General features: G+C 43.1%; 1 protein-coding gene across 1 annotated transcript in view; it reads left to right on the top strand.

Annotated features, from left to right (window-relative positions):
* The window catches only part of CCDC69 (coiled-coil domain containing 69), a 34374-nt gene that overhangs the window by 12843 nt on the left and 7211 nt on the right, over nucleotides 1-14320 (top strand). Inside the window, exons 2-4 of the mRNA XM_019464463.2 lie at nucleotides 1795-1864; nucleotides 4377-4483; nucleotides 5002-5089. Coding sequence (XP_019320008.2) covers nucleotides 1795-1864; nucleotides 4377-4483; nucleotides 5002-5089 — 265 coding nt within the window. The remainder of the gene's footprint in view (nucleotides 1-1794; nucleotides 1865-4376; nucleotides 4484-5001; nucleotides 5090-14320) is intronic.

Below are 14320 nucleotides of genomic sequence, written 5' to 3'. Positions count from 1 at the left end.
TGTTTATTTGATTTATTTTGAGGCAGAGAGAGCAGGGGAGAGGCAGAGGGAAAAGGGGAAAGAGGAACCCAAGCAGGCTCCGTGCCGACAGCAGAGAACCCAACACGGGGCTCAAACTCAGGAACCGTGAGTTCATGACTTGAGCCGAAGTCAGACGCTTAACTGACTGAGCCACCCAGGCGCCCCAGTGCAGAGACCTGGTCCTGATGTTAATTTTGACATCAGGGCACAGTGTGATGGTGGCTTACCTCCCTGGGCTTCAGTGTCCTTACCTGTAATAGCCCTGCCTGTCAGTGCTATTGAGAGGATCTGAGGTCATAGGCTCCGAGTATGAACACCATGGGGATCGACTAAGACCTCCTTGCCTCTCCTTCACAAAGGAGGGAGCAGGGCCCAGAAGAGGGAAGAGATTTATCCAGTTTTGTAGAGCCAGGCCTGGAATTCAGGAATTCTCAGTCCCATGAAAAACATTCCCAGATTAGTGTAACCAGTCGTGGCAACGGGGATGAGACAACCATTTATCTCCTCCTTCCTGCAGCCCAGGATAGAGAGGCTGGCTCCTGTCACTTCCCCAGATTCCTGCTTTGACAGCTTCCCTGGCTTGTTCCCTGGCCAGGCACCCCCGCTCCCCGGGGCAGGGGGAGCTGAGTCTAAACAGGGTGAAAGGAAAACCCACTTGTCAGGCATGCCCAGCCACTGAGCAGATTTGAGGCACCAGGGCCTAGGGGAGGTGCCCGGTTGGGTCCAGCTTGTCAGGGGCTCACACCGTACCAGGCTCTGTGCTGGGCACTGTGGGGCAGGAGCAGAAGGTTGTAGAAGCCTTCCCTTGACTTATCTTCCTCCCCAACCAGAAGTATGCTTCCTAGCAGCGTTTCAGTCATTCTTGATTGTCAACCCATATCAACTCTCCTATTAAAAAATACGATTTATGAAACTTGATTATCTGGGTGCCACTGACACTGCTTTGGGATATAGCCTTTGGCATCGGTTCCCTCCTTTGATCCGATCCAACCAATCCTGGCCAAAGTTGGTTAACGCGCCCAGAGGTATGGCAAGGATACCTGACTCTGCCAATTATCCACTAATCTGCTTTGGTTGAGCCCTAATGTCACTCGGCCTCAACTTCCTGATCTTTAAATTGGGCACATTCATATTTCCCAGGTTCATTCTGAAGATTAGCTAAGATAATATAGATAAGACATCATAGCGTCCGGTACATCCTGAGTACGGTATCTTCCCCCCATCAGTCAAGGTAAGTACCCCTGCCTCCTTATAGTTGGGGGAATACCCCCCTCTAACAAAGAATAAGCATGTAAAATCATGGCTTGGACTTCTGATGCTTTGTTCCCAATATGGGGAACTTGGAAGGAAGTTGTGGTAGCCATAGGCCCTGAGAGGAAAGGGGAATTGTCTCTGAACTAGAGGTTGGGAAGTTTCAGCCATAACTGGAGTGAGGGTAATAGCAGGAGGTCTGGCCAAGTCCTGGGAGAAGAAAGAGGTGGGCAGGGAGGGCCCCGTGGATGGCAGCACAAACCACAAGGCTCTAAGGACAGGTCAACCAGCATCGAACTCCCCAGTGAGGGTTCGCCTGGAAATGATGAGAAATTCTGCTCTGGGAACCCCTTCCCCTTTGGCTAGTGGGGGAGGCAGCCTAAGTAACTGGATACAGGGCAGGCTCTGGCATAACTGGAAGTTGTGTCTTAGTTGTGTCTTGCCTTTGGAAGGATCCTACACCCATCCTCACACTGACCTCTACCCTCTACCCTCACGTCATTGTTGTCTCCTTTCTTCCAGAGGCGCCGCAAACCAGATCAGCTACCCAGACCACAGCCACAGGAATTAGGTCCCCTCAATGGGGACACAGGTGAGTGGCCAGGCCTACATATGCCCTCCCCACCATCCATGAGGTTTCCTCCCTTATAACCAACAAAGGTGATACAGCTGTTTAATTATCTCATGAGACCTTAAGTCAGTTACATTAATAGGAGTATCATGTCTAAAATGAGGGAGGTGATAGTCCTGACCTGTACTGGCCTGTTCCTGGCTATTGATGCCATACCTGGAGTGCGGAGTTTATTTCTGGAAAGTACACTTTCAGAAGAATCCAGAAAAATTGGAGGGAGTACAGTGGAAGGCAGATCAGGCTGGTGAGGAATCTAGAAGCCACGTCCTATAAGGAGCAGTTAAAGGAGCAGAGGATGTTCTACCTGGAAAGAAGATACTGCAGTAAAACACAACAGTTCTCTCCAAGTGTCTGAAGTGCCCTCATAGAGAAGAAAGATAAGCCTTGTTCAGTGTGACTCAGAGGTCAGTAGAAGGGCTTCAAGGCGGCAGAAACAGGCAGGCAGAATTCAGTTCAATCTCAAAGGATTTTTTGTGTGATTGTTGTTTTAGAACCATCAGAGCTGCCTCATAATGAAACGAGCTCTCGTCTCTGAAAGTGTCCAGTTACAGGCTGAAGACTGTCAGGGACATTATAGATGAAGTTTAAGTTCCAGATCAGCCATGGGACCAGAATTCAGAGGTTCTGTAACCTGCCTGTACATAAGAATTACTTGGGGGAACATCAAAGATACGGATTCTGGGGCCCCGCCGCCGACCAAGTAATTAAGAATCTCTGGGAGTGGGGCTGAAGACTATTGTTGGTGACGATATCTGTCTTATAAGCTTCTCCCTGGCTGGGGCCAGGTTGTGGACCAAAGCCTGGGATGCTGAGCCAAATGGTTTGTTTGAGTCTGGGTTCTCTGTACTTGACCACTGCCATCCCCCAGGACTCAGGGCACTGACTCACTCCCCCAGTGCTGGCTTCCTGCCTGGAGCCCCGTTCCTCACCTTTCTCCTCGTGCCCTTTGCCAACCCTGTCGATGGAGCTCTGTAATAATAATACTAACGTTAATAATAATACCCACCGCACCAGTAATGCCAGCCCCTCTAATGCTTGTCATGAGCAACAATGAATATCCAGAGAACATTCCGTAAACAATAAAGAACATTTACTGAGCTACTTCTAAATGCCTGGCACTATGCTTCCTGCTCTTTGTGCATAAGCAGGCAGGATACAGTGGTAGTTAGGAGCGTTTGCCGTGGGGTCAGACAGTGTATTCACAGCCCTTCTCCCCGACTGTGAACTGGGTGATCCTAGACAAGTTGCATCACTTCTCTGTCTCTCAGTTTCCTCGTCTGTGAAATGGGGAGAGTGACAGTACCCACCACGTTGGGTTGTTGCGGGGACTAGGCAAGTAGTACCCATGAGGCACTTGGAACGGGACTGGCACGTTCCCGGGCATGATATGCTCTCCGTATTCCTTACCTTGCTACTATTATTGCTGTTGCCATTGTTTCCTGATTTAATTATCTCAACAGCCCTGTGATGTGGGTATTATTATTATCCTGATTTCACATATTGGGTAACTGAGGCACAGAGAGGATGGGTCATGCCCTAGGTCACACCCAGAGCCTACTGGACTCAGCTGCGTGGGCAGGGCGGGTTTTGGAGTTTCCCTAAGCAAGAGCGAAGCTTCCTGTTGGCGCCTCCTTCCCACTCACAGCAGCCCCTCTGCCTCCAGCTGGGGGTGGGGCCTGCTAAAGGTCATGGGTCACACACTCAGACACCTTCAGGCTCCAGCAGGTAAAGCAGGTGATGAGGCAGCCTCAGGAGAGAGAGGCAAGGCCTGGGGTAAATGGCAGAGCCACACCCTGGACAAAGCAGGAGACAGGCCGGCCTCAGCTTCATACACTGCCAGTTCTCCTGCTCCTTGAAAACAAGTTGGACAGACATCTGTACATGAAGTAAAAGCTGCCCAGTTAGTAAACCTCAGCAACTAATTTTTTAAAAATGTTTATTTCCTTATTTATTTTGAGAGAGAGGACAGAGACAGCATGAGCGGGGAAGGGGCAGAGAGAGAGAGAGAGGGAGAGAGAAAGAATCCCAAGCAGGCTCCGCATGGTCAGCACAGAGCTTGATGCAGGGGTTCGAGCGCACGAACCACGAGATCATGACCTGAGCCGAAATCATGAGTCTGACGCTTACCCGACTAAGCCGCCCAGGCACCCTGCAACTAATTATTTTTTAAATTTAGATATTAGCTAGAGCAAATTGCACCTTTACGGGCTGAGTCTGTCCTGCAAGTTACCAGCTCTGCTGTAGATCCTAGAGGACAACAAAATGAGCCCACTGGCTCCTGCACTAAGGAGGGTCTCCCAAGCCAGAGAGATGTGCGGGGTTGGGGGGGCTCTGGAGGTTGATCTCCCAACTGAAACTGTTCTTGAGGTGGACACTGGAGTTATCATCCCTTAGCCCTGGCCTCCCACATCCTCTCTGCCGGACCCTGGCTTCTCCTCTGCTCTGTGTGCATTTTTTGCTTCCTCACTCACAGCCACAACTGTCCAGCTGTGCGCATCTGAGGAGGCTGAGCGGTGCCAGAAGGATATAACCAGAATTCTCCAGCAACACGAAGAGGACAGGAAGAAATGGGCACAACAGGTAAGTCCAGGTGACACAACCCCACCTGTGTTGAGCAGGAAAACCTCCTGCTCAGCTAACCTCGCTAAGTCCCAGAGTGAGGACCAACTTTTGATTTTGTTGTTGTAAGTATCTCTTACTCCATTACCAAGAAGGGAGTCCTTTATCTTTTGAATAAATATTTGTAACTGCTTGCATGTTATGTACATTATATGCAATGAAAGGTCAGGAAACACTCTGATGCAGTAGAAAGACTTCCTGCCTGGAGCGGGCATCAGGGTTGGAAGACCCGTACTTGCCTTCCACCTAGACGGTTCTCTAGGAGCCCCCTTCTAAGCCCTAAAGAAGCAAAGTCAGCCACATCTGCTGTGTCTTGGAGGCCTTGTGCCCTCTCTGAACTCAGATTGTCCCCATCACGTAGACGACAGGGTGGGACTCTGATCACCAGCCTCTGCAAAGCTCCAGGATTCCGGGAGTGGATAAGCGAGGCTGTGCTGAACCTGCTCAATCTCACGCTGCTTACCACTTTCTGTCCCCAGGTGGAGAAGGAGAGGGAGCTGGAGCTTCGAGAGAAACTAGATGAACAGCAAAGAGCCCTGGAGGGAGAGCATGAGGAGGCACTGCAAGGTAAGGATGGAAATGCTTCACTAGCATAGATGTAGAAGGGTCCTTCTTGCGCCCTCACCTCACCGAGTTCACAGGTGGTCTCCCGCTGCCTCCTCCCTCCTGCCTCTAGCCCCTCCCCCCTGCCTGTAGCCCCTCCCTCCTGCCTATGGCCCCTCCCTCCTGCTATGGCCCCTCCCTTCTCTCACTGGCCCCTCCCTCCTGCCTCTGGTCCTTTCCTCCTACCTCTGGTCCACAAGCAGTTGGCTGCCTCCGCACTGGAGTCTTCAGGATCCTTGGACTTGTCCTTTCAGGAATGGCTTTAAAACTCTGACACCATGCTTTGTTTAACCTCAGTTGAGATGTTTTTTCCCTTAAAATTTTAAAAGCAATTCATATTCCTTAAAGGAAATTTGAAAAATCTAGACAAATAGGAGAATTTTTAAATATCCATATTCCTTCCCTACAATGATGACAGCTCTTAAATTTTATGGTTAGGTTATTTATATGGTTAGTTATTTTTTTCAAATAGCTTTCTTTCCTTTTATATGTGATGTAACCATGATAGAAAATTTAGAATCTATGGACTAAACAATACGATCTTATAGCATAGTGGTTAAGATCTCAGGCTCTGCAGCCACAGTCCCTGGGTTTGAATCCCTGCTTCCCCTCTTACTGGCTGTGCAACCTTGAAGAATTTAGTTAATCTCATTCCTAGGGTGTTTATGAGAATTAAATGATTTGTTAGACAGATAGATGGATAGGTAAAATTTAGAACAGTGCCTGATATTTCATAAGATACTTAGCAAATAATAATTAGTACTTATTTTATTATTGCAAAAATTAAAATTGTGTACAATTCTACCCAGAACCAGTCACTAGTCACTGTTACCCCTTTAATATAGATCCCTTTCACTCTGTGTGTGTGTGTGTGTGTGTGTGTGTGTGTGTGTGTGTGTGTGTGTTTGTATAGACCTGGGATATTCTTCTATACACACACATATACATTGGGGGGAGGAGATAAATTGATTTTTCTGTTTGAATGGTATTAACATCTTGTCATTAAACTTCTGTAATATAAGTTTTAGCAACTGCACAGCATTCCAATGCGTACCCTTATTCATTTACTGAGCCCCATTGGTTAGGCATTTAGGTAATTTCAAACTTTTGCCACTGTTTATAATAGCAATGATACTTACACAGTGAACTCTGTTTTGTAAAATCTTTGCCACATTCATGATTTTATCTTTCAAAAAACATTCTGGTAGAGTTGGTGTGGCAAAGTATATATCTATATCTATATCTATATCTATATCTATATCTATATCTGTATCTATACGCACACCCATATATATATACATATATATATATATATATATATATATATATATATATATATATATATGGGTAAAATACATACAAGACTTACCATTAGTGACACTTAGTACCTTCACAGTGCCCAGCAACCCGTCACCCCATCCCGTTCCATCCCGTTACCCTAAAAGTAAATCTCATACCCACCAAGCAGTCACTCCCTGCACCTCCCCAACCTCCTAGCCCCTGATCCACTCACTGGCAGCCACTGATCCACTCTCCGGTCATGGGTTTTGTCCATTCTGGATGCTCAATAAATGGAATCATACCATCTGTGACCCCCATGTCTGGCTTTCTTCACCCAGCATAATGTCTCCGGGTGCATCCATGGTGCACATTACATTTGCACTACAGTTCTTTTTTCCCCTCCCATTTTAAAAGCTACTCCCTTCCTTTTTATGGCTGAATAATATTCTATTATCATTGGCCTGGACACACCACATTTTGTTATCCATTCATTGGTTGGACGCCCTTTGGCCACTGTGCATTGTGCCACTAGCAGACGCACCTGCTTGTACACCTGCTTTCAGTTTCCCTGGGTGTACATCTGTCCAGAAGTAGAATTGCTGGGTCATACGCACATCTATGCTTAACTTTTTGAGAAACCGCCAACCTGTTTTCCACAGCAGCTGCACCACTTTGCATTCCCACCAGCAGTGCCCGAGGGTTCCAATTGCACCACATCCTCGCCAACACTTGCTATTTTCCATTGTTGTTGCTGTTGTTATTATTGCTGTCCTAGTGAGGCGTGGAGTGGTATCTCATTGCGGTTTTGATTTGCATTTCCCTAATGCCTAGTTTTGCTGAGCATCTTTACATGTGCTTTTTGACCACTTGTGTATCTTCTTTGGCGAAGGTTGCGTGTATTTTTGACACTATTGAAACAGACCTAGAAAATGCTATACTGGTGTTTCTTTTATTCATCAGTATTTGCATGATCTTTCCCCAGAACTCTCTTTTAAAATACAGTTAGGGGGCGCCTGGGTGGCGCAGTCGGTTAAGCCTCTGAGTCTTGACCTCGGCTGAGGTCATGGTCTCACCGTTTGTGACTTCAAGCCCTGCATCAGGCTATGCACTGATATTGGGGTGCCTGGGTGGCTCAGTCAGTTAAGCGTCCGACTTCGGCTCAGGTCATGGTCTCACAGTTTGTGGGTTTGAGCTCCACATTGGGCTCTGTGCTGACAGCTCAGAGCCTTGAGCCTGCTTTGGATTCTGTGTCTCTGTCTTTCTCTGCCCCTGCTCTGCTCATGCTCTCTGTCTCAAAAATAAATAAAACATTAAAAAATTTTAATTAAAAAATACAGTTAGGATTATTTTGTATGTAAAATGTTAAGATCCTGTTCTTTCCATTTGACATTGTTTCCAACATGTTTCCAAATAATCATGCTGCTTCTAAACGTTTATAAAGGTTAGACCACTGCATACATGGTTTTCCTTATTTCCGGTGAGTTTAGACATCTAGATTTTAACTACTGTAAGTAACACTGCACCGAAAGTCTTTTGCATAAATCTGTGCAGACATTTCATGTTATGTCCTTAGAGTCCCAGAAATGGAATAACTAGAACAGAGGTCTGAACACTTTTAAGATTCTTGAAACATATTGCAACATTAGCACAAAATGTTTTGAAATGGAATTGAAGCCCTCACCCTGGGAATTTGAAGAGTTATGTTTTAATTCTAATGTGCTGTGTGATACTGGGCCTGTCACTCAACTTCAGTTCAGTTTCTACATCTCTAGAATCTACCTTGAATCTCAGTTCATTTTCCGTATCTCTACAGTGTACCTTCCCCACCTCATGATGCTATTGTAGGAAAGCAGCTTTGCTGTCTGTGCATTGCTTTGATACTATTTTTTAGCATAATAGATAGGTTGATAAGAAAATGTTACTGTTGTAAAAACCCCAGAGGAGAAGGGACTGCCTATCTTGAATTCTTCCCATCAGTCAGAATTCTTTCTTAGTTATTTCTAAATCACTTGGCTTATATAAGGTGGTACATACATGTGTATTAAATGAATGAACAAAAGCATAGTGGGAGGGGAAATACAGGATTCTATTTGTTTGGGGTGTGGTATACAGATAACTGGGAGAAACAAGTGGTGTTTTTGTTTTTTAATAATCTGTGTATTTCTTGAAGTTTTCTTTATTTTATTTTTTATTTATTTTTAATGTTTTTATTATTTGTTTTTGAGAAAGAGAGCAAGACAGAGTGTGAGCAGGGGAGGGGCAGAGAGAGGGAGACACAGAATCTGAAGCAGGCTCCAAGCTCTGAGCTGTCAGCACAGAGTCCAATGCGGGGCTTGAACTCATGAACTGTGAGATCATGACCTGAGCCGAAGTTGGATGCCTAACCGACTGAGCCACCCAGGTGCCCCTGTTTTGTTTTGTTTTGTTTTGTTTTTTTCAGTTTCTTAACAATGTATGTTACAAAGCAAAGCTTTTAATTTTGATGAATTCCAATTTTTTTTTCTTGTATTGATTATGCTTTTGGTGTTGTATCCTAAAAATTCTATGCCAAACCCCAGGTAACAAAGATCTTCTATGTTGTCTTCCAAAATTTGTATGGTTTTACATTTTACATTTAGATCTATGACCCCTATAATGGTGTGATTTTTCTTCTTTGGACTGTTAATATGGTGGATTACATTGATTTGAGTTTCTTTCTTTTCTTTCTTTTCTTTCTTTCTTTCTTTCTTTCTTTCTTTCTTTCTTTCTTTCTCTTTCTTTCCTTCTCTCTCTCTCTCTCTTCCTTCCTTCCTTCCTTCCTTCCTTCCTTCCTTCCTTCCTTCCTTCCTTCCTTCCTTCTAAGAGTGCACACACATGTGAGTGGGGGGAGAGGCAGATAGAGAGAGAGAGAGAGAGAGAGAGAGAGAGAATCTCAATCTCACAACTGTGAGCCGAAATCAGGAGTCAGACACTTTAACCAGCTGAGCCACCCAGGTGCCCCTGATTTGAGTTTCAAATATTGAACTAGCCTTGCCTTCCTGGCATAAGCCCTACTTGGTCATGCTGCTATTATTACTCTTTTTTATATGTTGCTGAATTTGATTTGCTAATATTTTACTGAAGATATTTGTGTCTGTGTACATGAGGGCAATTGTTCTGTACCATCTGCCCAGTTCAAGTTTTAAAGTATGACTTGCCTCATAGAATGAGTTGAGATATGTCCCATTTTCTTCCATTTATGGAAGAAATTATATAGAATTGGTATTATATCATTTTTAAATGTTCAGTAGAATTTGTGAATGAAATCAACTGTTCTCACACATTTGTTATCCAGAAAGTATTTAAGTACAAATTAAAATTCTTTAGCAGTAATAGGAATGCCCAGGTTATGCATTTACCTTGGGTGAATTTTGGTAGTTTGTAGTTTTTTCGGGAATTGGTACATTTCATTTAAGTTGTCGAGTTTATATGCCTGGAATTGCTCGTAGTGGTCTCTTACTATTATTTTAAATATCTTCTGTGTCTTTGGTGGTATTCCCTCTTAATTTCTTGATATTGGTAGTTGTGTATTCTCTTTTTTCTTTGTCAGTCTTGCTTAAGGTTTATCAATTTTATTAATCCTTTCCAGAAACCAGCTTTTGGGTTCATTGATTTCTTCCCCCTATTTTCAATTTCATTGATTTCTGTTTATTTCCTTCCTTCTCCTTTTTTTTTTTTTTTTTTTTTTTTTTTTTTTTGCTTTATACTTAGCTCTTCTTTTTATGGTGTCTTAAACTAAAAGCTTAGATTGTTGATTTGAGATCTTTCTCCTTTTCTAACATAAGGCTTTAGTGCTATAAATCACCCCCCACCCCAAGCACTGAATTATCTGCATCCCACAGATTGATGTTTTGTGTTTTTATTTTTGTTCAATTCAAAATATCTTCTGGTTTTCCTTGAGACTTCCTCTTTGGCTCATCAAAACACTCATAAGTGTTTAGAGATTTATAGTTCTCTTTCTGTGACTGATTTCCAGTTTGTTTTCATTATGGTCAGAGAACATGGTTTGTATTTTGCTCATTTGATAATTTGTTAAGGTTTGTTTTATAACTCGGGATATGGTCTATCTTGTGAATGTTTCATGTGCACTTGAATAAATGTGTATTCTGCTGCTGTCAGGTTGTAGTTTATAAATTAATGAAATCAGTGTGTTGACAGTGTGCAGTTCTTCTATATTGTTACTGATTTTATGCTTCTTTTTTCTAATGAATACTGAAGAGCATAGAAGTCTCCAACTATAATTGTGTCTTTGTTGCTCATTTCAGTTCTGTTAGTTTTTGCTTCATATATTTCAAAGCTCCTTTGTTATGTATATAAACAGTTAGGATTACTATGCCTTCCTGGAGAATTGACCTCTTTATCATTATGTAATGACCTTCCTCATCCCTGTAATATTCCTTATTCTTACGTGCACTTCATCTGAAATGAATACAGCCACCATAGCTTTCCTTTGATTAATATTGCTTTTTCTACCTTTTTACTTTTAATCTACCTATGACATATATTTAAAGTGGGTTTCTTTTAAATAGCACATAGTTGGGGGTATTTTTTTTTAATTTTTTTTTTTAACGTTTATTTATTTTTGAGACAGAGACAGAGCATGAGCAGGGGAGGGTCAGAGAGAGAGGGAGACACAGAATCTGAAACGGGCTCCAGGCTCTGAGCTGTCAGCACAGAGCCGGACCTGGGGCTCAAACTCACGGACTGCGAGATCATGACCTGAGCTGAAGTGGGCCGCTTAACCGACTGAGCCACCCAGGCGCCCCAAGGGGGTATTTTTTTTTAAGATCCATTCTGACAATCCCTATCTTTTATTTAGGATATTTAGATTATTTAGTTTAGTGTTGTTATTGATATGGTTGGATTTAGGTTGTCATTTTTGTATTTGCTTTCTGGTTGTTCTGTTTTTATCCTCTACTTTCCTTTCCCTGCTTTATTTTGGAGTATTCGAATGTTTTTAGTATTCCACTTTAACTTGTCTATGGTCTTTTAATTATATCTCCTGTATAGTTCTCTTTTTTTAATTCTTTGCTCTAAGAATTACAAAATACTTAAGAGACAACTTAGAATTAATATTTTAAAATTTTTTTAATTTTTATTTATTTTTGAGAGACAGAGAGACAGAGCACAGGCAGGGGAAGGGCAGAGAGAGGGAGACAGAATCCAAAGCAGGCTCTAGGCTCTGAGCTGTCAGCACAGAGCTGGACGCAGGGCTTGAACCCACGAACCATGAGACCATGACTTGAGCAGAAGTCAAACGCTTAATCGACTGAGCCACCCAGGTGCCCCCAGAATTAATATTTTGCCATGTCGAGTGGAATGCAGAAAGTTTACTATTGCGTAAGTCCCAATCCTCTCTCCTTTTTGTTGTGTTTGTCTTAGGTATTACATCTGCATACACTGAATGCCCCATCAGATAGTGTTACACTGTTTACATTGATTTACCACCAATAGTAGTTTAAAGAGCACAAGGAAGAAGAGGAAGAAGAATATTACCCAGGTGTTTACCAGTCTGGTTGCTCTTCCTATAGTCCTGAAGTTTCCAGTTTTCCTCTGGTATCATTTGCTTTCTGTCTGAAGCATTTCCTTAAGCAATTCTTTTAGAAGGTCTGCAGGTGAGGAATTATTTTAGTATTTTTTCATCTGAGAATGTCTTTATTTCACCTTCTTTCCTGAGGATATTTTCACTGGCTATCAGATTCTTGATTCACCGTTCTTTTATTTCAGCCATTTTTATTTCTTATTTACGTTCTTACTTTTTCTCCTCTCCAAGGTTTCTGATAAGAAATCCACAGTAATTCTCCCTGTTGTTTTCTCTAAGTAATGCACTGTTTTTCTCTGCTTCTGTTCCAGATTTTTTCTTGGTTATTAGTTTTCAAAAATGATGTGCCTGGGTGTGGATTACTTTCAGTTTGCTTTCTTTGGGGCTCAGGGAGTGTCTTTGATCTGTAGGTTTACATTTTGCCACATGTGGGAAGCACTCAAACCATCCTTTCTTCAAACACGGTTTGTGTACTATGCTCTCTCTCTTCTCTTTCTGAGACTCTGATGCACGAATGTTAGACATTTCCGGATTGTGTTATGGGTCCCTGAGGCTTTGTTCATTGTTTTCCAATCGTTTTATCTCTCTGTTGTTCAGACTAGATAATCTCTATTGATCTATATTCAAGTTCACTGGCTTTTACCTATGTCATCTCTGTTCTGCTACTGAGCCCACCCAGGAAATCTTTAAATTTCATTTATCACATTTTTTAGTTCTAAAATTTCCTTTTGGTTCTTTTTAATAGCTTCTATGTGTTTGCTCAGGCTTTCTATCTTTCCATGCTTTTCAAGAGTATTCACCCTTACTTCATGAAGAATTTTTTTATATTAAAAAAATTTTTTTTAATGTTTATTTATTTTTGAGAGTGAGAGAGAGACAGAGTGTGAGAGGGGGAGGGGCAGAGAGAGAGGGAGACACAGAATCCAAAGCAGGCTCCGGGCTCTGAGCTGTCAGCACAGAGCCTGACACGGAGCTTGAACTCACGGACCATGAGATCATACCTGAGCTGAAGACAGACGACCAACCGACTGAGCCACCCAGGCGCCCAGATCATGAAGCATTTTTGTATTGGGTGCCTTAAAGTCTCTGTTAATAATTCCAACATCTGTAGCATCACAGTGTTGACATCTGCTGAATATCTTTCCTCAGCTAAGTTAAGATTTTCCTGCTTTTGCTGTTTGGATTCGTATGCTGAGTAATTTTGTATTATATTCTGAAATGATGTGAATACATACGATTCTGAGTCTTGTTTCAGACTTTTGGTTCCGTGGTACTTTGAATTCTGGTCTTCTTGCCCCCTCTGCCTGCTACCATTTACCTTTCACAGTCTGCAAATAACTACTCTATTCAGTCTGTCTAGGTTTCATAGCTACATTCAGTGGGACAAACTATATGGAGTTTACATTTTCCATCTTACCTGGAATCAGAACCCATCTTTTTTTTTAAGGTTTTTGGTTTTTTGTTTTTTTTTTTTAATTTTTTATTTATTTTTGAGACAGAGAGTGACAGAGCATGAATGGGGGAGGGACAGAGAGAGAGGGAGACACAGAATCGGAAGCAGGCTCCAGGCTCTGAGCCATCAGCACAGAGCCCAACACGGGGCTCAAACTCACGGACCGCGAGATCGTGACCTGAGCCAAAGTCAGACGCTTAACCGACTGAGCCACCCAGGCGCCCCCAGAACCCGTCTTAATAGGCAAAATAACAAATTAGGCCTGTGATTTGGAAAAAGTTAGCCTGTAGGTTTCAAACAGCTGATCTTTTCCATTTTGACAGCTCTGACACGTTTATGTCACTGAACACTGTTTTTGTGTGTGTGTCACTGCCCACTGTGATGCAGGCCCATGTATACCTGGGCCTTTGGTCGTATGAAGCTCTTTTTTCCCTGTCCTCTCTGTCCTATTTCCCATCCCGCCCACTGGTTGGTCACTTCTCAGTTGTCTTCTTTCAGCGGAGACAAGGGTAGAATTTTCCATAAGGAGCTCTACAAAGGAGGAAGGATAATAAATACAACTATACTGGGGCACCTGGGTGGCTTAGCCTGACCAAGTCCAACTCTTGAGACCAGCTCAGGTCACAATCTCGTGAACCATGAGGTCACGCTCTGCACCGGACCTCCTGCTGACCACACCGGGCCTGCTTGGGGTTCTCTCTCCTCTCTTTCTCTGCTCCTCACATGACTGCTCACACACACATGCCACTAAATAAATAAATAAATAAATAAATAAATAAATAAATAAATAAAACTATATTGATTTGGGGGAATCAATCAAGGGAAAGCCCTTGAGTGTCCTTTTCTCATGCCATCCTTCGGCCATCCCTTAGTGACAACTCACTTCACAGTTGAGGCAATG

Source organism: Panthera pardus, unplaced genomic scaffold (assembly GCF_024362965.1).
Source record: "Panthera pardus isolate Hobbes unplaced genomic scaffold, ASM2436296v1 HiC_scaffold_2, whole genome shotgun sequence".
NCBI lineage: Eukaryota > Metazoa > Chordata > Mammalia > Carnivora > Felidae > Panthera > Panthera pardus.
Note: the sequence above shows the minus strand (reverse complement) of the source record. Positions and strands in the feature narration are given on the sequence as shown.